This window comes from Anopheles arabiensis, chromosome 3 (genome assembly GCF_016920715.1).
Source record: "Anopheles arabiensis isolate DONGOLA chromosome 3, AaraD3, whole genome shotgun sequence".
NCBI lineage: Eukaryota > Metazoa > Arthropoda > Insecta > Diptera > Culicidae > Anopheles > Anopheles arabiensis.
In genome coordinates, this window is record NC_053518.1 from 2,941,351 (window position 1) to 2,967,049 (window position 25,699).

General features: G+C 47.7%; 2 protein-coding genes across 15 annotated transcripts; both read left to right on the plus strand.

The window, feature by feature from the left end:
* Positions 1–300: 300 nt before the first annotated feature.
* On the plus strand, positions 301–18,372 carry LOC120900399 (protein turtle). Of its 14 annotated transcripts, none has more exons than XM_040307338.1 (13): positions 748–1,000; positions 1,626–2,207; positions 6,779–7,262; positions 7,374–7,498; positions 8,395–8,677; positions 8,765–9,006; positions 9,855–10,125; positions 10,205–11,059; positions 11,182–11,262; positions 11,913–12,326; positions 12,810–12,876; positions 13,018–13,025; positions 13,143–13,302. In XM_040307338.1, exons 3-13 carry the CDS (start codon positions 6,833–6,835, stop codon positions 13,184–13,186), a joined length of 2,820 nt encoding a protein of 939 aa, XP_040163272.1. In that variant the 5' UTR covers positions 748–1,000; positions 1,626–2,207; positions 6,779–6,832; the 3' UTR covers positions 13,187–13,302. The 14 variants fall into 14 exon arrangements, 11 of the variants coding, with proteins under 11 accessions (XP_040163262.1, XP_040163263.1, XP_040163269.1 ...); XM_040307339.1 differs by having other exon boundaries at positions 749–1,000; positions 13,014–13,025; positions 13,143–13,246; XR_005739196.1 differs by having other exon boundaries at positions 751–1,000; positions 12,793–12,876; positions 13,143–13,250.
* LOC120905003 (probable RNA methyltransferase CG11342) lies at positions 15,613–19,648 on the plus strand. Its single transcript, XM_040315615.1, has 2 exons — positions 15,613–15,623; positions 18,825–19,648. Exons 1-2 carry the CDS (start codon positions 15,613–15,615, stop codon positions 19,627–19,629), a joined length of 816 nt encoding a protein of 271 aa, XP_040171549.1. The 3' UTR covers positions 19,630–19,648.
* The last annotated feature ends 6,051 nt before the right edge of the window (positions 19,649–25,699 follow it).

Here is a 25,699-nt window from a genome sequence, read left to right on the forward strand (position 1 = left end):
CGAGTAAGAAGCATAGCTAGAAATAGGCTGGTAGTTTAGAAGCAGCTCACATTAACGGGAATGTCCACTTTACCATGCGCGGTGCACCTTCCTGTTACAACAGAGTTGTGTTTCGTTTAAATCGCTCATTCCTTAGCAGGCAATGTAATTTGTAGCAAGATGCTGGATTCAAATGTTGCTGGAAATGGGAACCAATAGCCTTCTCTTTCTACAGCGCTGCGAGAGCGAGAGAAAGAGATGATTTGTGTTGTTCATTCCTTCATTCCAGTCCGTGGTTCTGGTTTGACTTCAACGTTCCCTGTGCAGTTTGTGCAGGGTTCGTGATCGAGATCAGTCAGCGATTGGCGTTGAGACAGCAATCGTCCAAATTCTTCCCTTCCTGCGAGAAGTGGTTGTGAGTTAAGAAACCTGTACCAAAAACCATCTAAGCTTCATAATACACTTGAGCACATTTTTGTAGCAGTTGGGGCCGTTTATGTTACTTCAAAATATCATGCGCCGCGGGGTACACTCGTGTTTTCCGCACAGCAGTGTGTTTTTAGCCAAAGCAGAACGAAACGTTTGTTTGTGTGGGTTTGCAAAGGTGCGCATCATGTTGCTTGGTTGAACGAGCAACATAACAACGAGCAGCAGCAGCATAGCATTCTCAAGCAGAGCATGGTGGTGGTGGCGATGTTTGGCTTCATTCTCGCTCTCGCCGTTTCTCACCGTTGCTCACCAGCAGCTCCCGCGTGGGGTTCTTCTTTTTTCGGCTGTTCGCAACAGCTCAACATACCGAGAGAGAGGAGAATGGGCCAAGAAGCTGTCGTTTGTGAGAAAGAGCGTTTGTGTAGGGCCACACAAAAAATCGATACTAGCGTATGCCCATTGCTCTTCTGCTGACTCCACGCATCACACATTTTTCAGAAGATCTTCGAAGTAGGCTGAGCACGGTATGCTTAGAGCTCCGCGGTGCTAGGGATCTGGTAGTTTTCATCAACCGTGGTGTGCTGCCTGACCTGTAAGTGCTTTGTTCAAGTGTCTGCTTGTGTGCGTGTGTGTGTTGGTGTATTCTGGGAAAAGAATTCACATTTTCACGGCAATCGTTCGTTTCGTAGAGTGACCGTTTCTTTTGTTATTTCGGGGAAGCAGAAATGTTACAAGTTTTGCTGCATGTAAAATACAGCACCACTCCCGGAGCAATGGATTGTGAAAACGAGATGGCAAGAGCAATGGATAGAGAGAGAGAGAGCAGGAGTGAATGAGAGAGCACGATAAGGAGCGAGAAGGAAGATGCGTGTGTATGTATGCGCTGGGAACTGGCCTGGCTTCTGCGGGTCAAACGGCGGTGTGGGTTGTGTGTTATATTCTGACTGTGGAAACGCTGGAAAAGCTCGCCATCGGTGTGTGTGTGCCTGTGTGTGTGTGCGTTGAGATTTTAGCACTGGTTTGCGGTCACCCGAAACCTGATTGAGTGCGGAGAAAAATAAGGTGTGACGCGATCGCCTGCCCTTACTCACGGAGGGAGGGGAAAGGATGTGATAGGCGGCAGCGGTGGCGGCACACACACGGTGGCCAAAAAGTGGAAATTCCTATTCTTGTTGCGTCGTTTTTTTCATTCTTTTTGGTGTGCAATTTCGTTGCAGGTGTAATTGATCCGACAAAGGATTACTATTGTGCTCACAGCATAGTGTGCGGCGTGAATTCGTGAAAAGGCACGGCAATTTTTATCCGCGGTAATCTGTTATCTGCATTCCATTTTTACTACGTGTTTGTGTGTGTGATTCGAGAAAAAAGGAGAAAAACAGAGGAAATCATCAGTGAGCGTGTGTGTGAGCGTGTGTGTATGTGTGAGTGGTATTATGCAAATGTTGGCGTGTGGAAAAGGTGTGTAGCACTTTCCGTTAAATGTCAAAGGTGGCGCTTGTAAAACTAGGTGAAAATCGCATAAAGAAAGGATCAAATTTTATCGAGCGCACCTGAGTGGAAGAGGAAGAGTGGTTGTTTGCCTTGAAGCATTGCATTGTTCGGGTGTGACGTACTGAAAAAAACGTATCGTGACACACAAACACACGCACGCACGCACGTGTACCTGTGCCGTTAGAAGCTGGGGAATTTTCATCTCCATCCAACCCGCGTACCAAGTGTGTGACAGCAAGTAATCGCAGCATACCGCAGAATGGATTATTGATTGAAGCTCACTACAGCAAGCACACGTTCATATCGCGGTAAGTAAACCCGAATTTAACCATCATTATGCTGCTGGTGCACCGTGTTTCGGTATGCGCAAACGGAGATCCTTCTCCCCCGGGCACCATGGTGGAAAAGGGGTGGAGGGAGTCACCAAAAATAATGGTCCCCGTATTTTGGGGCTGTGGTTACTTTGGCGCGGTTACGGTTACGCTGCAGCAAAAATACGCAGTCAGCAGTCATCCTAGGCCTACTATGGTACGGGCCCCGGCTGCTGCTGCTGCTGTTTGAGGTCACATGTTGTTCGAGATGGCAGGATGTTGTTAGTGCATGTTTTATGGCTTCCTGCGAATAGTGGCAGTGTATGTGGCTCTCAGTTTACAACAGCAGTGGCGCTTTCCACGCGCAGCCCCATCGTGCAGTTGTCCAGGAGAAGCTTAGAAGAAAACAAAAAAAAAAGTAGGCTAACCCAAACTCCCTTTTTTTTGGGGGATGTCTTTCTTTTCGCCCTATTCAAAAAGCGCTGCCCTTCTGGTCGGCCGCCACCCCTTTGCTGCGGTTGGTGATGGCAAATTTCCTGTTTTCGGTGTTTTGCGTATTTTTCCCCTTCAATGGATTGCACCTCGTAACACCACCCCGTAGCAAGTGCAGTTGGCGTTAACTTGCCACTATGTGCTGCTCTTCTTCTTGCCCATTACACGTATCGAAACCTGGAACCGTTGTGTCAAAGCAATGCGCGCCGTAGACAGGGGCTGGAATGTTTCACCCTGCTGCGCACCAGAGGGTTGGAGGGGTGGGGGGAAAGTCGCACTTTGAGAACGCACGGGCTCATAGGGCCGAAATAAAGAAGGAAGCGAATGAACAAAAAAAGTAAAGACAGGTCACAACTCCTCTGGGTGTAGTACGGGAAGACGTCGTAGCGGCAAAGAACGAAGCACAAAGGGAAGAACGGCGGGAAAGGGAGAAGAATGCAGGCGGGAAAGAAGAAAGCAAAGGCTAACAAAAGGGAAGAGCGAGGAGAAAAAGAGAGAGAGAGAGACCCAAGATGGGCCGGATGGGAAATGTTGGCGTTTTCGTTTTGCTCCTTTTTTCGTCCGATGCGCCCGTTTTTACCATCTTGGTTGGTTCTTCCGAGGGTTGCGTCGCTCGAAAGGGGGCGCACTTTGTGTTGCGTCTTGTGTGGCACGGCAGGTTGCGGCGGGGGGCATCGTGGTGATGAGTGTTTTAAGGCAGGCGGGGATTGTGTGATTGGCTTTCCTTCGGATGTCGATGGCGATGTGATGATGGCGATGTGAGGACGGGGATGGTGTGTATGTTTTGAATGAATTTGGTTGGTTTCTTTCGCGCCTCTTCTTTCATCCTCTTCTTCTCCATCCAAAGGCGGTGGGAAATTACGGTGGAAAAAGATGGGAAAAAGAAAAGAATGATGAAAGTATCGATGAATTATTTAAGAAAAAAAAGTCAGAAATAAGAGCCCAAAAGCAGCTTGTAGGGGACAGCGGGAGGGAGGGACTGATTTGATTCGAGCTGACTTCCGCCTGATCACACGCAATCCGATCCGGGACGACAGGAAGCTGTGTGGTATAAAACTGCAGCAAATTGTATGGCAGAGAGTGTGAGAGAGAGAGCGAGAGGATGTGGTTTGGAACGCAGTAGGCTGAAACCTGCTCATCACTTTCCACTTCTCTGCTGTATATTGTTTGCATATTCGATATTTAGCATAATTAACAGTACACCAATTATCGGTGAAAAATGCTCATAAAGCATGTAGTGAGGAGTTTTGCAAGAAGGCGCCTTTTTCTTGAAAGGGAAACGTGCGATAATTTGAAGAATCGAATCGTGCACGAATAATCAGGGAATCATCAGGTTCGATCATCAAATGCAAAGGAAGTATAACATTTGAAGCTTCCTACCGCGATCACATTGACCTCATCACCCGTCAGCATATAGGGTGGGGCGGCCAACGCCGATGTCGATCGACGGAATGGTACAGCAAGTAGCAAAAGAGCACTCAAAATGTATGATTGTAATTTGCTCCTGGCTGCCTCGCCGGAAGATGTAATTATTGCTATTATTTGCTGAATTCTTGTGTTGTGTTCTGCTTGCGGAGGAAAAAGCATTTGTGGACGATTTACATCCATTGCAGCAGAGGCTGGGCTGCCCACGATGGGAAGGAAGGGGCGCCTACACGGATACGACCACCCCGAGGTCACATAGCGCCATACCAACACCGCGTCGGGTGTCTAAGCGCGACAACGAGCACAGCCCTCTCATAGCTCGTTTGTTTTGGAATCAAAGCAATCAAAACAGCGTAGGTGGCGTGACATTGAGTTCAAGCCGACTTCTTCTTGAACAAATTTTTGGTCCGAAACCTTACCCCACCTCTCCCCCGCTCCCTCCCGTTGTTTTATGCAACGACGGCGACTTTATTTATGAACACCAAAGTGTGAACCATCATCATCGGGTTTTAATGGTGGAGAAGCATAAAAAATAGATCACTCCTGACTGACTGGACGGACGAACGACAGGCGTGCGAAGTTTACACGCCGTTTTGTTGGTGTGTGAGACGATAGACAAGCAAATTGTGTGTGTGTGTGTGTGTATGTAGGAGGAATCTGTGTGACAAACTTGTCGTGAGGAGATAATATGGGACCAACTCCCGGAGGCTTCTGTCAAGACGACGACGTGCACTGGCAAACCCTTGATATTTTTCATACGATTTTGGTGAGGGAGGAGTAGAAGCTAGAGCCTCGCAGTTCTCAGAGATTCTCGGGGCCAGAGGTGAGCGTCAAGTCGGTCGTAGCGCGCATGAGCGGTGCTTAAATTTTTGCTGGTGGTCTTGTGCTGGAAATTCTCGCACACAGGGACAGAGGCACAAATTGACCAAGGCAAATACAGAGAGAGAAAGAGAGAGAGAGAGGCAAAAAATAGATAGTTTTATGAATATTTCATAGATGCAAGCATATGCATTTCTTTCATCGAGAAGTTTTGAAATAATATTCTATGAAGGAGCGATACGTTATTTTCACGCTTTCTTCGTGCTGTCTAAACATTTCCTTTAGCTCAGTAACTGCTCAATGTATCTCTGTATCTCCCAGCACGGAATCAGGAATGCTCTGGAGTAGTAGGCTGAGCATATCCGGGGAGCAAATCCGGAAGAATATATGGATCATGAGCCAAAGAGATGGAAAGAGAAGGAGCGAGAGCACGGTCCCAATTGTGTGGAGAGACTATAAGGGAGAGAGGATGTGAAAATGAGAGACCATGGCAAAAGTTTGAGCTAGAGTTTTTCTCGAGTTCCACCCAGGCAGGCAAACATCATCGTATATCGTGTATCGCACGCAGCTCCAGGACGAATTTTCCTCGAAAAGTGGGATTTAGGCTGGAAAATCTGCTTTCTCGTCAAATATATACGTCCTTCCCAGCTGATGCAGTTGTGGAGTTTTGGCTGTACACTAGCGTCGTCAGGTAAATCACGTGCACTACCTGGGGAGCCGTGGGAAAAGCTTCAATTGCTCCAGAACAGTGAGCTCCAGCAATTCCAGGACTCCTTCTTTGCCTGGATGGCATGATGTCCTGTCCCTCCTATGCGTAATGGCTGAGGTGTGTGATATTGTCACCATCGAGTGTGAGTGAGTGTGTCTACGTGGGTTTGCGTGTGTGTGTGTCCGTGGTTGACGTGGAAAAGTAGGCTTTATAATTTCCCTGGATTAACTCCTCGCACATTATGTGTTACACAGTGCAAAAATTAACACACCCCTGCTGGGTGGGGAGAGGGGGGAGGTGGGGAGTAGGCACTGGTAAGCGCACTGACATGACCCTCTGCCATGGCCCACTTCTCGTCTAGGCCGAAATTCCAACGCTCTGAAACACACGTTGCGTACTATTGTAGAGCTTGTGGCAGCTTGTGGAGTTTGTGTGTGTATGAGTGTGTGTGTGTATGTGGGCACGGCAACGGGAGGTGTTAGAGTGTTTCCCCTCATACGCTGCCTTCATCAGGACAGGACAGAAACATCTGCATTAAGGGATAATAGTTAAGCAAATCTTCGAAGTAGGCGGCGCACGGGCTGTGAGGCGCACGGGAGAAGAAGGATATGTGTGTAACTTTAACTGAAAGTAAAGTATAAGAATGTTTTCAACCAGGCCCCACACACACAATATGGTGTGGAAGGACGAGCCAAGGTAAATTGCCGTTTCAAGGGTAATCCGCAGTGTGTGTGTGTGTGTGTGTGTGTGTGTGTGTGCTATAAAGCGTGTACGTGGAATGCTGTATGATTTGAATTTGATTACGTTGGCCACACCCGCCCCGCGTACTTGGTGATAAAGTGGTATCGTTGTGCAAAATCTGTATTGATCCATGGTGGTGGTGTTGGTGCTCGGGCAAACATTGCTACAAATGCTGGTTCACGTTGGGAAATGCTGAATGAATGCTCTAGGATTTTATATGGCAATCGCTCGCAGAAGGAAATGTTTTATATTTTTTTGGTTTTTAGGAAAATGTACTAGAGATTCAAACATATTTGAACTTTTTAAATGATTTTAAATTTCTGAGGAGTCGCTGGTAATATAAGCTATATTCTAATGAGCATTTTATCCTCGCCTTTTGCAGGTAATACCAGCGCCATGAAAACGGTACGTTAGCAGTGACTATGGGAGCAGAGGCATGGGCATGTGCGTGGACCCTGGGGTTTTCCGGTGGTGTCAGGCATTAAGCCGGTCGCGATCGTATGCCACTAAAACCACACCCAAAACGAGCCCCCAGCAAGCCTTAGCGAGTCCTGGCCGATGCTGCTCTGCACGGGCAAACGACCGCAATACCGATGCAAGCCGTAGCGCAATAACAAGCGGAACACATTCTAAAGTGAAAACAGTTAGCAATTATACTAGCAGCAGCAGCAGCACTAGCGACGCTGGTCACGTTCACGAGGACAACCCACTGCTGACTGGCCAGTACAGTGCCCGAGTACGGCGGAGAACGGCGACAGACTGTAATGCTGGACGCACTACTACTAGTGATAAGTCGTTGAATCGGTTGATTTCATTTCTATTGCTCGCCCTGTGCTTCACGTTGGGCTGCTGTACAATTAATCCCCGTAAGTACTGGCTTTCCTAATGCTGATGATGATCCTGTGTGTGATCATTGCCTCCCTCTGGCCATCATTACATAATAATGCTTTACTCGCTTCTTCTTCGCTCTCACACAGCCCAAGATGCAGTGCACATCACGGCGATCCTCGGCGAAAGTGTCGTCTTCAACTGTCACGTCGATTTCCCTGGCGAGCATCCCGTTCCCTATGTGTTGCAATGGGAAAAGAAGGTGAGCGAAAAAGTACGTCATCAAGCGATCCCGGAACTGCTAATCAAGTTTTTTAATCACACAAAGAGCGAAAGCGGCAAAGTATTGAACATATATCCTTCGAAACCCCGCGATAGTCTAAGTATTACATACACTTTGTTCTCAATGTTCAAGTTGTCAATCTTACCATTTTATAATTACCATCTTTCTCTGCCCCGCGTCAGTGCGCTCTGCGGCATAAGTTTGCATTTGCTATTAACATTGAAACACTTAGGTTAAGATCCCCGGTTAAGCGTTTTTCGTTATTTTATTAAACACATTAAACACAACAAAATGATCACCAAGTGCTTAGTGCTACTGGCTTACGAGTTTGCGAAAAAGAGTATTTTGAGTTAAAATGTGCATGAGTAAACCCCAAATTCGCGAATCGTTTCATTTTCCACATCATTGTTTTCTTTTATACACATGTGTGCATGCATGCATTTGGGTTTGACGGGAAACTTAATATTTAGATAAAGCTTAGGTGATATACGATCGAGATAGGAGCGCCAAAAGGAGTAACAGATTGACATCATTTTTCGTTTATTAGGTGGCAAACGGTTCGTTTAGTTGTTATTAAAGCATGCTAATCTTTGTTTCTGGATGCCTTTCGTATCATTGACTGTAAACGGCTAACTGACAGTCGAACACTCTTTGAACTGGTAGCGGCTCGAGGATCATCCCGCATTTCTGTTGAACTTGCATGAACACACTTTCATAATTAACTGGATAACAGTATATTATCAAACACCTATCTCTCTCTCTCTCTCTCTTATCGATAAGAGCAATAATGTATGCTGTAGCAAAAATGTTGCCTTGCCCGCTGCCGGAAACTAATTCGTTCCTCTCTTTCGTCTGCTCCCTTTGCTCGGCACGCGCGCGTCCCCAAGGGCCAGGAAATTCCCATTTTTATATGGTACGAAAGCTATCCTACCCACAGCGGAGAGGGATACGAGGGGCGCGTTTCTAGAGTGCCACCAAACTCGACGTTCGGCGCGGCATCGCTGAACCTCACCGACATACGCGAATCCGATCAGGGCTGGTACGAGTGCAAAGTAGTCTTTCTAAACCGACCTCCGAAGCAGCATAAGAACGGTACGTGGTTTCATCTGGACGTCCATGCACCGCCGAGGTTTAGTGTAACGCCTGAAGATATAATCTACGTTAACTTAGGTATGCAACGCCACCCCTAACCACCTTTCGTTTTCGCTTCCCTTTATTAGCTACTGATTTCGTATCGACTGTTCCGACTGATTCCAGGTGACTCTATCATACTGAACTGCCAGGCAGATGGCACACCAACACCAGAGATTTTGTGGTACAAGGATGCCAACCCGGTGGATCCGTCCTCTACTGTTGGTATCTTTAATGATGGCACCGAGCTGCGGATCAGCACTATCCGCCACGAAGACATCGGCGATTACACGTGTATCGCGCGCAATGGTGAGGGACAAGTCTCCCATACTGCCCGTGTTATAATAGCGGGCGGCGCTGTAATCATGGTAAAAATTTTGACTAAGAACGAACCTACAAACCTCTACCATACTCTCTGACTCCTCGTAACTTGTGACGCTCGTGTGTTTTGTTGCTCGCGCAGTGCATATGAATGTTGTTATGAGTAGCTCTCTCTGTAACGTTTGTGATAATACGTCTCTCTCTCTATATATATATACATCTCTCTATACATCTAACACTATTCCTTCGTTAAGCTGCTGTCCTCCTCGTTATCTGTCACATGTACCTTTACCTTCCTGATGTTGCCCAACTATATATCTATGTACCTAGAGCACGAGTGCACCTTTCTCTTCTTCTAGCATATTGTCGGCCCGATGGCAGCTGTAGTGTATACACACACACAAACACTTGTTTGCGGTAGAGACGATTTGTCTATGTCTTTGTTCTTCTCTTCTTTGGTCTCTGCATATGTCCTTGCACAGCAAACACTACCACTGATAATAAAAACCGATCTTTTAACCTTTCCGTTTCACGAATTTTGATACATTGCGCTGCTGCGCGCCTTATTTAAATCACTAACATAATCCGGTAGTGGCTAATCCGCAGCATGATCACAATAGCGCACACACACACACATATACCTTCGGCTCAGTAAGTCGAATCCTACAGTAAGCCCTTCTCTATGTATCTTGGCCACCTCTGTCTAATATCCTTTTTAGTGTGTGTGTGTGTGTGGTTGTGTGTGTGTATTATTCTATGATAGCGTAGCATAATTCGTAATCGCTGGGGGATTTTCCCCCAGAAATCGCAGTGTGGTTGTGCAAGAACTCAGGAGCTCCGTTCGAGCAGAACCGTGGTTGTACTAATGCCGTGTTACCAACTCATTGCTGTGCAGGTGCCGCCCACTAATCAAACCAAGTTGGAGGGAGAGAAGGTGCAGTTCACTTGTGAGGCAAAGGCAATGCCGGGAAATGTTACAGTAAGATGGTTCCGGGAAGGGTCACCGGTACGGGAGGTAGCTGCCCTCGAGACGCGAGTCACGATACGCAAGGATGGTTCGCTCATCATCAATCCGGTCAGCGCGGACGACTCTGGGCAGTACACGTGTGAGGTATCGAATGGCATTGGAGAACCACAAAGTGCTTCGGCTTATTTAAATATAGAATGTAAGTAAATGTTTCGATCATTTGGTGGCAAGCTCTGAAACACAAACTGGTAATTCATTCATTTCCTTCCCCCCAATAGATCCTGCCAAAGTGACCTTCACCCCAACAATACAATACTTACCGTTTCGTTTAGCTGGTGTTGTACAATGCTATATAAAAGCGAATCCTCCTCTACAATATGTAACATGGACCAAAGATAAACGATTACTGGAACCTTATCAAACGAAAGACATAGTTATAATGAACAATGGGTCGCTTTTGTTCACGCGCGTCAACCAAAACCACCAGGGCCGGTACACCTGCACCCCCTACAACGCTCAAGGTACGCAGGGTTCGTCCGGCCACATGGAGGTGCTGGTGCGGAAGCCGCCCGCCTTCACCGTCGAGCCGGACCCGCTGTACCAGCGCAAGGTGGGCGAATCGGTCGAGATGCACTGTGATGCGCAGGAAGCGGAAGGTACCTCCAAGCCGAACATCCAGTGGCAGCGGCGTGACGGGCAACCGTTGCAGAAGAATCGCGTCCGCATCAACAGCGGCAACATTACGATCGAAAACTTGCGCCGGTCCGACTTTGGCTACTACCAGTGCGTTGCTTCCAACGAGGTGGCCACGATCGTGTCCGCTACCCAGCTGGTCATCGAAGGGACGCAACCGCACGCACCGTACAACCTGAGCGGCTCGGCCACCGAGTTTTCCGTCACGCTGTCCTGGATGCCGGGCTACAGCGGGGGCCCGGACTACAAGCAGGACTACACGATCTGGTATCGCGAGGCGGGAGTGTCCGAGTGGTCCACGATTCCTGTGACGCCGTCGGGCAGCACGCAGGTTACGATCAATCGGCTCTCGCCCGGCACGACGTACGAGTTTCAGGTGATCGGCAAGAATGCTCTGGGCGATGGTATGATGAGCAAGGTGATAACGATCCGTACTCTCGGTAAGTACTCTCTTTGTGGTTTGTCCAAATCCTAGCTCGGGATGCGGGACAGTAAAGTGTGTGAATTGTAACCCCTCACTTGTATTTACGAAACTTCCACCGCAAATGATGCTCTTGCGCAGACGCTCAAAAGGCGAAGAAACCTTCGACGACAACGGCAGCGCCTAACGATAAAGAATTCAAACACGCACCAGAAGACTTGGGTAAGAGGTCCGCACGCACGGACATCTCTCCAGAACCGCCTTGCCTGCATCCTCCTTGCTTGCCACACGTTTACCACACCATTGTTCTTGGCTTCGTTTTTCGCGCCCATTCTGGATTTGCATCCGTATCGCTCATGCATTCATTTCCATTCTTTTCAATTGGTTGATTCGTCCACTGACACTGCACCACTGACACGGCATCAAATTAATCAAACACCTGCACACACGAGTTGCAGTTGCCACACATCACATTGCCATTAACACTTCCTGGGAGGGACGGGATGTTCATCGTACAGAGCTCACAGTTTTTCGCACCACGTTCATTTGGTTTTATTTTACGTTCCGTTTCTGCTTTCCGTTTTACAGACATCGATAGCTATAAGAACATTTTATTCCCTACCGATTCAACTGGTTCGACCTTTTTCCCACCCGTGTTCCGACCGACAGGTACATTGATTTACATACACATTATCATCTCACGTAACAAAACACATTACACACTTCCATTACATGCTCCTTTTTCCCCCAATTTCCTCAATGCTCCGTAGTGTTTTTGATTGCCGCTTGATAGCGTTTTAGTTGCATTCTATCCGCTCCGTTGGGAAATGATCTTTACTAATCTCAAACACATTGGTGGCGCGCCTTTGCAGGACCGAAACCGGGTCAGCCACGGAACGTGACGGTGGTAGAGATACCGAACGGTTTCCTGATCTCGTGGCAGGTTCCGCTGGAGCGGGCCCACCTCGTACAGTTCTACACGATAAAGTACCGCACGGATGCACAGTGGAAGACGCTGAACCGGGGCCAGATCCGGCCGGAAGAGACGTCCTATCTGGTGAAGAATCTGGTCGGCGGCCGAACGTACTACTTCCGCGTGCTGGCCAACTCGCTCAAGAGCTACGAAACGAGCGAGGAGATCAAGTTTCCCGTACCGGCGCGCGTGAAACATAAAGCCATTACGGCGGGCGTGGTCGGAGGCATCCTGTTCTTCATCGTGGCCATCATACTGTCGATCTGCGCCGTGAAGATTTGCAATAAGCGTAAACGTAGAAAACAGGAGAAAGGTTAGCATAACCGGGCGGGATTTACTACGAAAGCCGTAGTCAGGGTGTATACTTTCCTATCTTTCCAATCGACCTTAACCGAATTAACATGTTTCATTTAGTTAAACAATAACATAGCTATAATTACTAACAATAGTTTGGATTGTGTGAATAGTTTAAGGTTTAAAGCAGTTGAATTTTTGCAACTAGCTGATGAAAATGAGTCTCTCATAATTGTTTTGCCTTAATGATGCTGCTGCTGGCGTTCCAACATCATTGGAACGTGGAAAAGATGTCATCGCAAGACGTTGAAAAAACCATTAAGCAAAACAAACGGGTATACGCCTTGATGAGTGCTGCCATCATTTTCCGCTACTAAAACGAGCCCATCCACTTCTTGCAGTTTCCTTCCGCGCGTTTGTGTGAGAGAAGCGTTCGAAGGAAACTATGAGAATGGCTCGATATTACCACCCGTTTTAATTGTTAGAAATTATCCGATTACAGAACTCAACATGGTAACGGCGAGGCTAACAGATAGGAACGCACTTAGTCAACCAATACCCTTGAAAAGGTGAGTGTTTAGTAAGGCTTGGATTCACTTGTGATCCCAAATGCGAGTGAGAAGTTGTTTGCTTGTAATGCCCCAGACTTTATACTCGTATCTCCTTATTTCTCATTTTCTCTTGCACTCATGCTTACCCTGTGAAGATAGATACAAAGGTAAAGAGAAGCTCTACATGATAGAAGAACGTTGGAGATCTATCTTAGCTAGATCGTTTCGTACAGTTTCGCTCTAAACTTATATTTGTTTGTTTGATTTCGCCCGTTTTCACACAGATATATGCAAGGAGAAAGAAAAGGAAGCCGAATGCCCGGCCTAAACATACTGATAGCTATATTACACTGGATTTGGCCACCAGGACGTTGTCAAAACTGTGATTCTATATATTCGAGTAAATTTATTGGCGACCAATCGATGAACGTGGGACAAATTCATCGCTCCGCCGACGGTCGGTTCGTGCTGTCGCAAGATTTGGTGGACGGCATCGTGTCGCTGCGCAACAGCATCGTATCGCAGTACAGCAGCAGCGACGACGGTGGCTTCCTGCCGAAACGACTTCCCTCGCTGACGAAGGCTTCCTGGCGCAGACCGCTCGTATCCTACCCGAGCCAGCTGAGCCTGCAAATGGAAACGACCTTCGGCAATCACCATCATCATCATCATCTACATCATCACGGAACGGGCCCGGTACCGCAGATGGCGCAGCCACAGCAGTCCCTCTACACCAACACGCTGCCGGAGGGGGGTAACGTGATGGTACCGTCGATCAGTTCCACGCTGCCGCCCATGCTGGCCGCCCAAACGATCTACACCACGCCGTCGAGAGTGTCGAAGGTGGTGGCCAGCTCGCCGGCCACCTCCAGCCCGCAGGTGGTCAACTCACCGTGGTCACCACTGTACTTCAGCGATCTCAGCTCGGTTCACCATCTCAGCTCGGCCGAGCGTTCCTTTCCGACGCCGCAGAGTGTCCACTCCGTGCATCGGTACTACAACCACGAGCTGCCGGTGCTGCAAAGCCTGCAGCACATGTCGTCCAACCATCACCACCACCACCATCACCATCATCATGCTACGCACGGCTTCATACCGGTGTCGGATGTGCCGGTCAGCTTGCCGTACTACTATGGTCAGCCCGGTGCACAGCAGCTTCCCACCACCACCTTGCAGCAGGAGCCGCCGTCAACAGGCCAGCAGAATGTGTACCAAAACATCCCGTGGAGCTATTACGGCGCGGGTGCGGGTGCCCCAGCCGCCGGCACCTATCCGTACAGCAACCGATCGAAGCTGTTTTCGCGTTACTATCCGCGCAGCATGCCTCGAAGCGTAAGCCGCACCATTCCCGAGCTACGCTCGCCAATGCTAAACCTCAACCTCAACACAACGTCCCTCAGCGGGGTCGGTGGGCTGGAGAACTCCCCGCAAAGCTACTCCAGCTCGAGCGGGTTCGGCAGCAAAAACACCTCCAGCAATAACACCCAACCGAGTGGTGCCTCTTCGGCAGCGATTGCAACGACGACGGGCTCGACTCACAACCTCTTGCGCGAGTGGCGCTATCTGCCCCCGTACAGGCCGCCGCCGCCACCGCCAAGCCTGCACCATGCAGCCCCACTATCGATCGGGGGCGGCCGGTTCGAAAACCCACCCTACTCCATGTCCCACTGGCTGGAGCTGATCACGCGGCTCAACATAGCGTCCGAGAAGGCCAACATCAACAACACGGCCGACGTGGGCAGCGTCGATGGGCACTACGAGTTCGATCCGTCGACGCCAACGCCGACCGCCTCCACGCCCACCGGCCTGATCCGGGACGATTTCCACCACCTGATGACGCTTCCCTCCACCTCGAGCGATCTGCTGTGGAGCGCGACCGGGCTGGCGGGCGTCGTGTCCTCGCTGAGCGGCGGCCGGAAACGGGGCCAGTCGCGGTACGACAATATCGATGCGCGCGTGCAGGCCATGAAGGAGGAGTTTTACGAGTACCGCAAGCGGCAGCAGCTACAGGCCGTGAGTGGAACGAGCGCGGCAGAACTCGAGAGTGCCTGCTAGTGTGTAGCTAGTGATGCTCGGCGGATTAGTAGAGTAAGTTTGTTGTAAGTTGTAATGTTTTCGAAGCCGGAAAAGGTTCCACGTTCTTGCCGCGCGAGACACTGTATTTTGTTTTCAGTGTTTCCTTTATTCGTTCTTTGCTCTGCTGGGTCAGATGTTGGGGTCAGACCAAACCTGGGTGGTTTGAGCGGGGACCGCTTTTGGGGTTCTGTGCAAAGCAATAGAAATTTGCTATAATTTATACTACGATTTTAAAGCGCATTTGAGAGGGAAAGTGAGCGTCAACTGTTGTTATGTTGTGATTTGATGTTTTATACATGAGGAGGAGGAAGTAAGGCGGTACTGATCGGCACAACCGGCACAACAGCGAGGATGTGATGAATGCAAATGAATGCAAGTGTAAAACATGATGATAAACCCTATACTAAAGGAATCAAATCGAGCGGTGAAGAAAAAAACACTAATGATGACCGACCGGGCAAAAGGTCAACGACAATTGCGATAAAATTAAGTGAATACAACAAAAAGAAGTTATTACAAAACACGTATAGAACGCACGCTCACCTTTACTGATACTAAAATCACCCATTTCACAAGACAAAACTTAAATGGAACAAAGCCCATTTGTAAGCGATAAAAAACAAACAAAACAAAACAATTTTCTGCACATAGAGAAGCGATTCAAATTGATGAGGTAACATGAAAAATAGGTAACCACGTAATTAATATTTAATGTTCTTCTACCCCCCCACAAAACCAATATTCACCCACTCAGATTGAAAGGAACCGTCGGCGCACGAAACATACATGGATGGATGGTAGGGGTTTGCTTGTGGGGAATGGAAAAACGCAAAAAAACTCACATCGCAATCGCATATGATCGAAAATAGCGAACACGACACAACTCTCCCACACACACACAGAGACACAGAAAAAACGGCAAAGCAACAAATAGTAGAACGTAAGCGATTATAAGTAAGATATAATCCAGTAGTAGTAATAGTAGTGTCACAGAATGCAACGACATCGCCGAATTGCCGAATGTGTGTCGAACACGTGGTGCAGCAAAATGCATTAAACAGCAGCACAGCAGCAGCAGCAGCAGCGCGCATAACAGCATTAACGAACAAGGCAGAGGCATCCAACCAGCCGACCCAACCAGCCAGCAAAAACGAAGAGAATGCAATTAATGGACGCTCGCTCTGGTGGTCGGCAGGCAATGGCACCGACGTGGGAACTGTCCCCCGTCCCGTGGGGATGGTTCTGTATTACAAGGGTAACCCGGTTATTCTAAACTAGCAAACGAGAAAATGTTAAGGTGGGGAAAAACAAATCCAAAATTAGGTAATTTGAAGCATGGGGATGTGTTGTGTTGGTTGAGCTGTTGTTGAGCACAGTGTTAGCACACAAGGTGGATGCTAGAATATGGGAAGTGATTTCTGCAGCTCCTGCAATGCATTATCTCGGGTGATTTTGGGGAGCCACCCGACTAAACACGGTGAAACAATGAATGGTGATGATGAGATGTGCGAATGATCTGATTGAAAATAGTCGACACGGAAAAAAGGGGTTTATTTTTTAAAAACATTTGAATGCATTATTTTGAAACCAATACCTATAGAGGAGGAATGTTGTGTACACAAGGCAGCACTAGAAAAAGCAGATAATTAGGGAAGTGGTCGCTGGAAGGAGCAAGCTGTAAACGAACGTATGTTTTTATGATAACACACAGTCCATTAGATATGTGAGTTCCACACAACAATCTGCACAAATTAGATCGCGTTGAACGAAATTCTGTCTTGAAGTGTAGAAAGTGCAGGGATGAAACGCAGAGCACTTTGGTTCATTGTTTTGTAATGTTTGTTATATTATGAACATTTTACCTTTTAATGCTCGTCAGATAGAGTGAGTAGTTGAAGTAACTAATAGATTTCTATGTTCCCGTTTATGTTGTCAGGTGGAGCATAAACGTCTTTTTTTCAAGCATTTAGTTTTTGGAGTCCTACACCATGTTTCTTCGTACTTATTTGTGCCATGGCGCAATAGCTTACAAGACAGAGAGAGCGAGAGAGAGCGAGTGTTTCCGTTTCGTTGTTTTTTAAGTGATTTTGTGTTGCAAATTACGAAACCACAACAACAACAACAAGAACAACAATAATAAGCAAAATAATTATAACCGAATGATGAAGTATTGAACTGGTTTCAGTGCTCAGTGCAGTAAAAAGGGCGTTTTAATTAAAGAAGAAGAAGAAGAAGAAAAAGAATGGAGGAAGCAACACGAGAAATACCCGCGCGGAGGTTGGTTGAAACGGAAGAAGAAAAAAAAAATCAACACTATAACAAGCTATAGGACATAGCTCTAACTAGGACAGTTTATTATTATTAGGTAACAAGATCGATGATCTCTCTTTCTCTCATTCGCGATACGAAGGGCAATTGAGGGCAAACAACACAAAAACACATACACAAGTAAACACATATTCACAGGGACACAGGGACACAGGTTGGCAGGCAAGGTTGTGGGAGAGGCTTCTTTGGAACACACAAGCAGACAGGCAGGCAGGCAGTCAAAGCATGCGGCGAAACAAACAAAAATGCAAACGTAGAGTAATACACACATCTTAGTCGCTGGCGAAACATTAAGAAAACCCACACACAACTACACAACTACACAAACACACAAACATACAGACACAGATCGTTTAATCGCGTAACTTGTACATATTCCTTGTTCTCATATGATTTCTATAACAACAAGTATAGAGAAAGCAGTACCGACATACACATACATTCCATTAGCTTCTAGTTTATATCGAGTAAGGTTTAGAAGAAACACTTAAATAATAACAATTATCGGACTAGAACAAAACAAAACAAAAAAAATGGAAGCTATTGAATATATAACGAATTACAAGAAAAAAAAAAATACAAAAACCAAAAAAAGCAGATAATGTTTTAAATTTTTAGAAGCTTTAATTTGTGCGTGTGTGTGCGCGTGCGTGCGCTGCCTGTGATGTGGGATTGGTGCGCATAATAATGATTCATTGTTGTTGATTGCGTTCATGTTTTTGCTTCTTGCCACCACAGGGCACTTTTCATTTTTTTTTTCAAGGAAATTAGCTTGAAGTTGATATTATTTTATTTTTATATTGCTTAAATACAAAACGAGATTCAGTTGTTCGATGCAAACGAACAAACTTACAAACAAACAAACAGTGCAAATCAGTTGTAAACCGGTGCGCGTTAAATGCACACATGCTTTTAAGTTGAGGGAAGGAAGGAAGGAAGGAAAGGTGGAAGAAGAGCAAATTAATTTATTTTTTGCGGCGCATTTATTTATTGATAAAACCTGAGTGTGTGTCTTAGGTTTACTTATTTTTTTATTTTTCGTACTGTGTAACTCACTATAGATTGTATGATTTCTAAAGAAAAATAAATAAATCTAAAAGTAAATCACAACGATGTGCCCTCTCTGACTTGTCTTTTCATGAGATGATGATGTATGCGCGCTGTTTTGCAACGCCATCTATCAAAGGATCGCTCCTTAACCCTGTGCAACCAAATCAGCCTACTGTGCCTCTGTTGACCGTTGTCAATACGCACAGAACCACGTGGCTGGGACAAATTTTGAAAATTCAAAAGTGACAAGTCAATCTGACACACCACACAACTGACAACTGGTACAGTAACCTACAAAACAAAAAAAAAACAGCCTGAAAATAAGTTTACTGATACAAGCATATCCGATTCGATGCTTTTCCAAGCAAAGAGAATGGTAAAAATATAATTTTTCGATATGCAACCCATATTATCATATGATTTTGTTTAAATCCACTTCATGCTGCATACATTTTGTTCGTCACTGTTCCCTTGACGATGTAAACAACAACAAACCAGCGCGCTTGATTCAGTTGTCAGCTGTTCACGCGAAAGTGCGGGTCCTCGTTGCATAGAAAAGCGCTCAAAACGATGGGAGAAAGTAACGAGCAAGTGAAGCACGGCAACTACCACAATTATTACAAATTTCGTGCAGAAGACAGCATCCGTGCCGACATCTTGCAGCAACATTTAGCAGCCCTGTGGCGCAGTTGTGAGCCGCCCGCCGGACCAATCCACCTGCTGGATGTGGGCTGTAATTCCGGCCAGTTCACGGCAAAGGTGCGTCAAATCGTGCAGCAGGTGAGCAAAGGAACACCGGCTGTGTGTGCCGTTGGGTTGGATATCGATCAGGAGCTGTGCGATCGGGGCAGTGCCGAGTACCCCGATATTGAGTTCATCAGTGGAAATTTGCTGGAAATAAGCAACCGGGAAGAGATGAAGCCTATGGACGATCCGATTGAGCGGTGCATGAAGACCCGGGACATTGAACAGTTCGACGTTATCTGCTGCTTCTCCGTGCTGATGTACGTGCACCTGAATGGTGGAGACGCTGGACTGCGCCGTGTGCTGGATTATCTGTGCAGCAAGGGGAAATTTCTCATTATTGAGCTGCAATCCTGGCAAAAGTACCGCGACCAGGTACGTCGACTGAAGCGAGACGCCGGCGAGACTTACCCACTGTACACGGGCCTCGAGTGGAGAGGTAATGGGGGAGCGCTGGAGGGCTGCATCAAATCGTACGTCCAATCGAACGGTATGGAACTGGTGGCAGAAAGTGCGGAAAAAACTGAGTTCGATAGGCAGTTGATATTTTTTAAGAATAAAAGAACCATTTAAAAAACATTACGATCATCGTGAGTGGTGGAAAGTTCACTTGAAGAGTAGAGAGTTTAGTACCTCGCTTTTTAGAACATTACACGGCAAAGCTTACACAAAGCTTTTCGCCACCGCAAAGCTTTGCATCGATGGTTGTTGTATTGGATAAGGACATTTTAGTACAACACTGCTGGAAGATTTTAACGAAGGTTTTCACCACCCCCCCCCGGTTTTGGTGTATTAAAAAAAGGGGCAAAAAACATGTACTACTGCACATTACTAAAATTTGAATTTGTAATTTACAAAACGAGTTTCACAAGTGAGATGAATGGCCCTTTCCTCCCAACCGCTAGAGTGCTCGGCCACTTCCAACTCCTTTGCCGGGCACAATTAATATAAACACATATCTGCCACTTCAGCGCTATACATTCAACCATTTGTGGAATCAATTTTCCGATTGATTTGGCTCAATTTTATGCGTCGACATGCGCCAGGACGACGAGTACGGGCTAGAATAGCAATCGTGGCACTTCGAATGTATTTCTGCGCGGAAAGAAACAAAAAAAATAGCGATTTTATTGTATTGTGAGCTACCCAACCCAACCCAACCCATGGTCCAACCGCTCTGTTGGAATGGTTTTAGTAGGAAAGCATCCATTAAAAAATTCCACCGCCTGCCGCGATACAAACACAGGCAAGTGGGCAGCAAGGATTCTTTCTAGTACGGTTCGTTCACACACAGGCCCACAGACGCACCACACCACACTTGTTGCTTGGATTCAATCGGGAAAAAGGTCTCCTCTGCTGCTGCTTCGCGGTCGCAAGGAGTAGGATTTATCTCCGCACATGGTGCTGTTCTCAGCGTGCGACCAGCAATACATATCAGGCATACGGGGGTGACCGAGATGGGGGTTGGGGGGAGGGCGAAGTTTCGATCAAAATTCATGATCACGAATCACGGACACACGCACACACACACAAAGACCCAGCACCGTCCCTGGTGGGTCGCGGTCGTTCGCTAATGGATATGCTTTATTTCGATCGGCTCTCTCGCGCCGTCGTCTATTGACACTTACACAATCGGAATTAGGTGCATAAATAATGGCCCTAATTTGGCATGCAAAGAGCATGCGGAACAAACCCCCTGCTTCCCTCCCTCACCCTCAGTGCTCAGGAATTGATAGATTGTTTGTCTAGGTGAACGGTGGTGTACTAAAACACCGGTTCAGCATGCATTTATCCAACCGATTTGTAGCAGCTCTGCGTTGCTGTATTGTTTGTCTAATTGTTTGCTCTAGTCTACACTACAGTGAAGTTCTCCCATGCGTGTGTGTGTAGTTTGTTTGGGAATGCTCCGTTTCCCCTTCCAGGAAAGATGGCTTAAAAAGCTGAAACCAAGACCATTGATTGAATGTGGCTCTTCGTGGTCGTCACATAAGCCTAAACACCTTGCTGTCGCGTTCTTTCTCTCAAAAAGCTAAGCTAAAATGGTAGAAAGTAAGGCTAAAAAGAGAGAGGAAAAGAAAGCTTAAACACGAATAGAAAAGCCAAAGGCGGAGGAGTTTAGTGAAAGCAGATTCAAATATAAACGACTGCCACGACTGTCTTACCGCTGTATCGATAACCATCGCTGGAGTCGCTTTTTCTCTGTTTCTGTGTTTAGGTGCTGTGGAGGACTGTTAGGCCAGCCATACGCCACCCTTAGGCAAGCAAACAGTGCAACAGCGCAAGTGGCGTGCTGTATTTTCTTCGTCCTTTTGTCTTACCTTTTGCCCCACCGTTTCCACCACGTGTGGGGAGCGAAAGTTCGAATTGTAATGTTTCCCCAGATAAGATAACAATAAAATTCTGCAAAAAGGGCGAGGGCTGTGTGCGAGCTTTTCCTTGTCTCTGCGTGAAAGAAACTTTGCCCTTACTCGTATGTTCGAGTGTGTGAGTGTGTAGTTTCACGGGGGGGATTTAGACGTAGCAAGTGCAGTGGAGATGGAAGCGACACTTGGGCAGCCCTCCGATTTCGGTGTGGATAATGATGATGGAGTCGTTTGAGAGGGGGAGCGGGGGGAGAAGAGATTGCAGGACTAAACGGCATGCGACCAACTAGACTAGACGGTCCCACTGTCAATGAGATAATGATGATGGCGTTGATGGGTGTTTTATGTTTCTCCACTAGGAGAAGAAGATAAACGCACACACACACACTTGCACTTGTTAGTCGCTTTATGACCATCTGTTTCCTCAAGATTGCATCTACACGCACGTTCTACACCGGATCGAAACCTAGGGGATGGGGTGAAAAGTAGGCCGTGCGAGTGCATCTGCTCCCTCCCTTTTGCTCTCTTGCTCTTTCACCCCCCATAAAGCGAAAGTTCTGCCAGGGTTGCTAGGACAATGTGGACAACACACACACACACACGCTGGAATTTAGAAAATTAGTACGATGTGCACTCCGCCGCTCCCGTGGGAAGCGAAGTAGGCGTCGGCTGTGGCTGTGAAGGATGGCGGGTTGCAAAATAATTAATTGAAACGAAAACCACAAAATGGTAGGTAGAGCCGCGGGAGCACCACCAGCGGGACACACACCGGGAGAACTAACCGGAAGACTGAAGTGTGTGTGTGTGTGTGTGTGTGAAATTGTTGAAAATCGACTAGAGTACTGCAACATTCTGCAACGTGGCAATGTGGGCAGCGGAACACAGGCAGGTTGGTGTGATTTTGTGAGTGTTAAAAATGGGGTTTTTCGGGGCTGATGGCGGCGGACTGACCAACATCACCGTGGGGGCAGGGGGGCACAGTGCAACCAGAGTAGTGCCACTGTGCGATGACTCTAAAGCTCATGTAATTCTGTGCGGTTTTCCTCCAGGAATAGCAGCAGGAGGTCAACCGTAAGTTGGCAAGCAATTTAATTTACTGATGGAGTTTAACCAGGAGGGGGGGGGGGTGGTGACACTAGGGAAGGGATACAGCTCCAGCTTCGACGACGAACTCCGCCAGCTGTGCAGGGGTTGGAGGTAATGTTTTAACAGTTCTAAAAGGGGACAAGAAGGGATTGGAATCCATTAAAAAAGGAGCAGGCGGGTGAAATCCGGTTTGCTGTTGCCCGGGCTTATAAGGGTGACAGAGTTGTGCTGGCCAAAGCTGATGATGATGATGATGATGGAATGTTTTTCCGGAGCGAAGTGCGTACCCCCCTTCCCCTCCCCCCCCCCGCCCCCCTGCATCGTCGGGAAGTATATTAGCTTTTATCGAGATTTAAGCAATTTGCATTTTACATCCGCTAAGAGGCCGTTAATTTTTAATAGGAATTTGCAATCAATTTTCGATCGCTCATTGCTGTTGAATTTACGAGCTTTTAATTGATCTTCGGCAGCTGGCACCCCCTCCTGTTCGGGCAAGGGTTACGTGACCCGGTGGGGGGGAGGGGGGAATGCACGCTTACCAACGCCCACGCGCCCCGTTTGGGTGTTTGGCGGTGCGGTTTTTCACATTCACGTTCCTCTTCGATTTCCATCCAATTTGGGGCTCATTTCAACACGTTGACCTCTCTCTCTCTGTGCTGCTCCGGGAGGGTGAGATGCGTATTATGCGTGTGTGTGTGGGCCTGTTTTCAGTCGGCTTCCTTTTAATTTGCTTTTTCCCCCCCGCGAAACCGCACACGTTCGGCGTTTCACGGTTGAAAGAACTTGGCGCGAGCCTGACGCATGAACGCTTGCTGCCTGCAAACCGCAAACCGGAGTGGTGGAGAAAGTTTTTTCTTCTTGTCGATAGGGGAACCGGGACACACACACACACCGAGAGAGGGTGGACGGTGGTGGACACGCAAATCCAGCTAATGGAAGCGCAGCAAAGATTATGTAATTAAAATTTCTGCCCCTTACTTCAAACAACACCCAATTAGGATTACCATCCAAGTCGCCTCTGCCATTCGCTCGTGACCGTTCTCTCTCTCTCGCGCTCTCTCTTTTTCACTTTCCATCCTCTTCCATCTCTTTCCTGGTATGTCAATTTACGTCCTTTCTACTGGCATAAACTTTCGGTGGAAAAAGAGCCTCCAAAGTGCTCCGAACCCCGTCCCGTCTTGCAGAGTAGCGCACCTTTCCTTCTTCCTCTCACTGTGTGCACTACAGTGCGAAAATACCACCAGTCCAGTGATTAATTCAGTTTGTATCTCTCCTGATTAATTCTCTCGATTTGACTATCGAACTGTGTGTCGGTGTGGAGCCCAACATCTCCTACAGTTGCCTGCCTACATACACCCTTACCGCCAAAAAGGGCCATCTCCATTCTTGTCCACCTTCATTTTGAAACGCAACCGAACGCAACGCAATGCCATAACATCACGCACATCACACCAGAGCACGGGTACGCACCCTCTCTCGCTCACTCACTCACTCCTGCTCATTCACTCACTCATTCGTCCCGAAGTTTCCGATTTGGAAAACACACACACAGAGAAGTGTAGGAGAAAATCAATTAAACAGCGTTCCGGTGCTTTTGCCATGGCAACACAAAACATCACCACCGCCACCGCCACCGCCCACCCGGGAGACGGTATCAATTTATTCATGGGTTTGTGGGTACAGCAATTTTCCACTCCTCCTCCTTTCCACCGCACCCCCCTCTCCCCCTGCGCTGTTCCCGAAAACGTCAAAACTCTCTTGCGGAATCGACGAGGAGCACTTTTTGTTTTCCGTACGTTTTCTGCCCTTTGATGGGAGGGGGGGGAGTGGGGGGTGGTGGGGGTATGTGGGTGGAAAATCTGCTTCGAGTAAGAGTTTGGGCATCCTCCGATTAATGCTTGCCAAAACTGTTTGCTTCTCCGCCGTGTCCTCCCTCTCACTGGTCCGGTCAGATGGCACAGAAGTTTGTGGAAAGAATTTCGACAACATTGGCACAACGGGTCGTAGGACTGAACGGCGGTGGTAGGCCACACGCCGAGCGGCACGGCAAGGACAAATCGTTCGTTGGGATGGGTGAGTGGAGAGGGTTGGTGGTAATGGCACGGTGGCTGGGTGACGGTGATTGAGTTCGAGTGAGCGGCGAGGGGACGCAGAGGTTGTCCTCCCGGTTACCGGAGGACCCGGATAAAGTTTTCAGTTTGTGTTGGTTCAATTGATTATAGATTTTGTTTTTCGGTCAAAGTAGACAGAGAGAGAGAGAGAGAGAGAGAGAGAAAGAGAGAGAAAGGGAACAAGATCTAAGAGCATGGAAATCTGACAGATCTTATTGAACGGTGGTGGACGGACCTTCGAGTCTGAGTCATCATTTAGTTTAGCGGGAACGATAGAGTACGGCGATAGAAGAGGGGACAAGTGTAAGTGAGCCGGAGAGAATGACACGCGCGGAACCGACGGGCAGGAAGGATGGTTCAAGCTTAAGTGATGATTCTTCTTTTTCCGGCTTTGCCCGTTTGCTGCTGGTGGTGGTTGTCCCAATGTCGTCCCCCACAGCATGCTTTGCGGCGCTCAAACAAGCGACAACACAGAGCAGTAAGTGGAAAAACGAACCGAAACTGTTAACGATTTTGCGTTGAATAAGACGAACCCCGGGACGGACGGGAGATGATCAAAGTTGCTGCTGCTGCTGTGTGTGTATGTGTGTGTGTGTTAGTCAATTGATTTCCACACACACACACAAAGGCTCAAAGACACGGAGGGGATCCTTTCGACAGGTGCTCGCAAGCCGCCTGCTTGGTCGGGCCTTAGTCGACCGGAACGGAACAGCTCACCGGAGGTAGTTATCGAGGTTGAACCCCAACACGGTGGCTGCTGGATCATCAAACGCCCTTCGGTTTGTCGCAAAAGCGTTGATAGCGAAGAAAAATACAGAGTAGGCCAAGCAACACAACGCCAACACACGCACACACACACACAAAAAACGGGGAAAAAAGATTGTGATTGTATGTATTGAAACGACATGGAAAGTTTTTCGGAAGGGATTTCCTTCCAATTTCGCTGCGACACAACTCACTTGTTAGGGGATTACCGATGTGACCGGGCCTTCTCCCCCCTCCCCCCCGTTAACCTGTGGCGCGTAAAGTAGGTGGTTATTTAGTATTGCGATCGTGTTTCGCCCCAGCATCGTACTTGGGAGG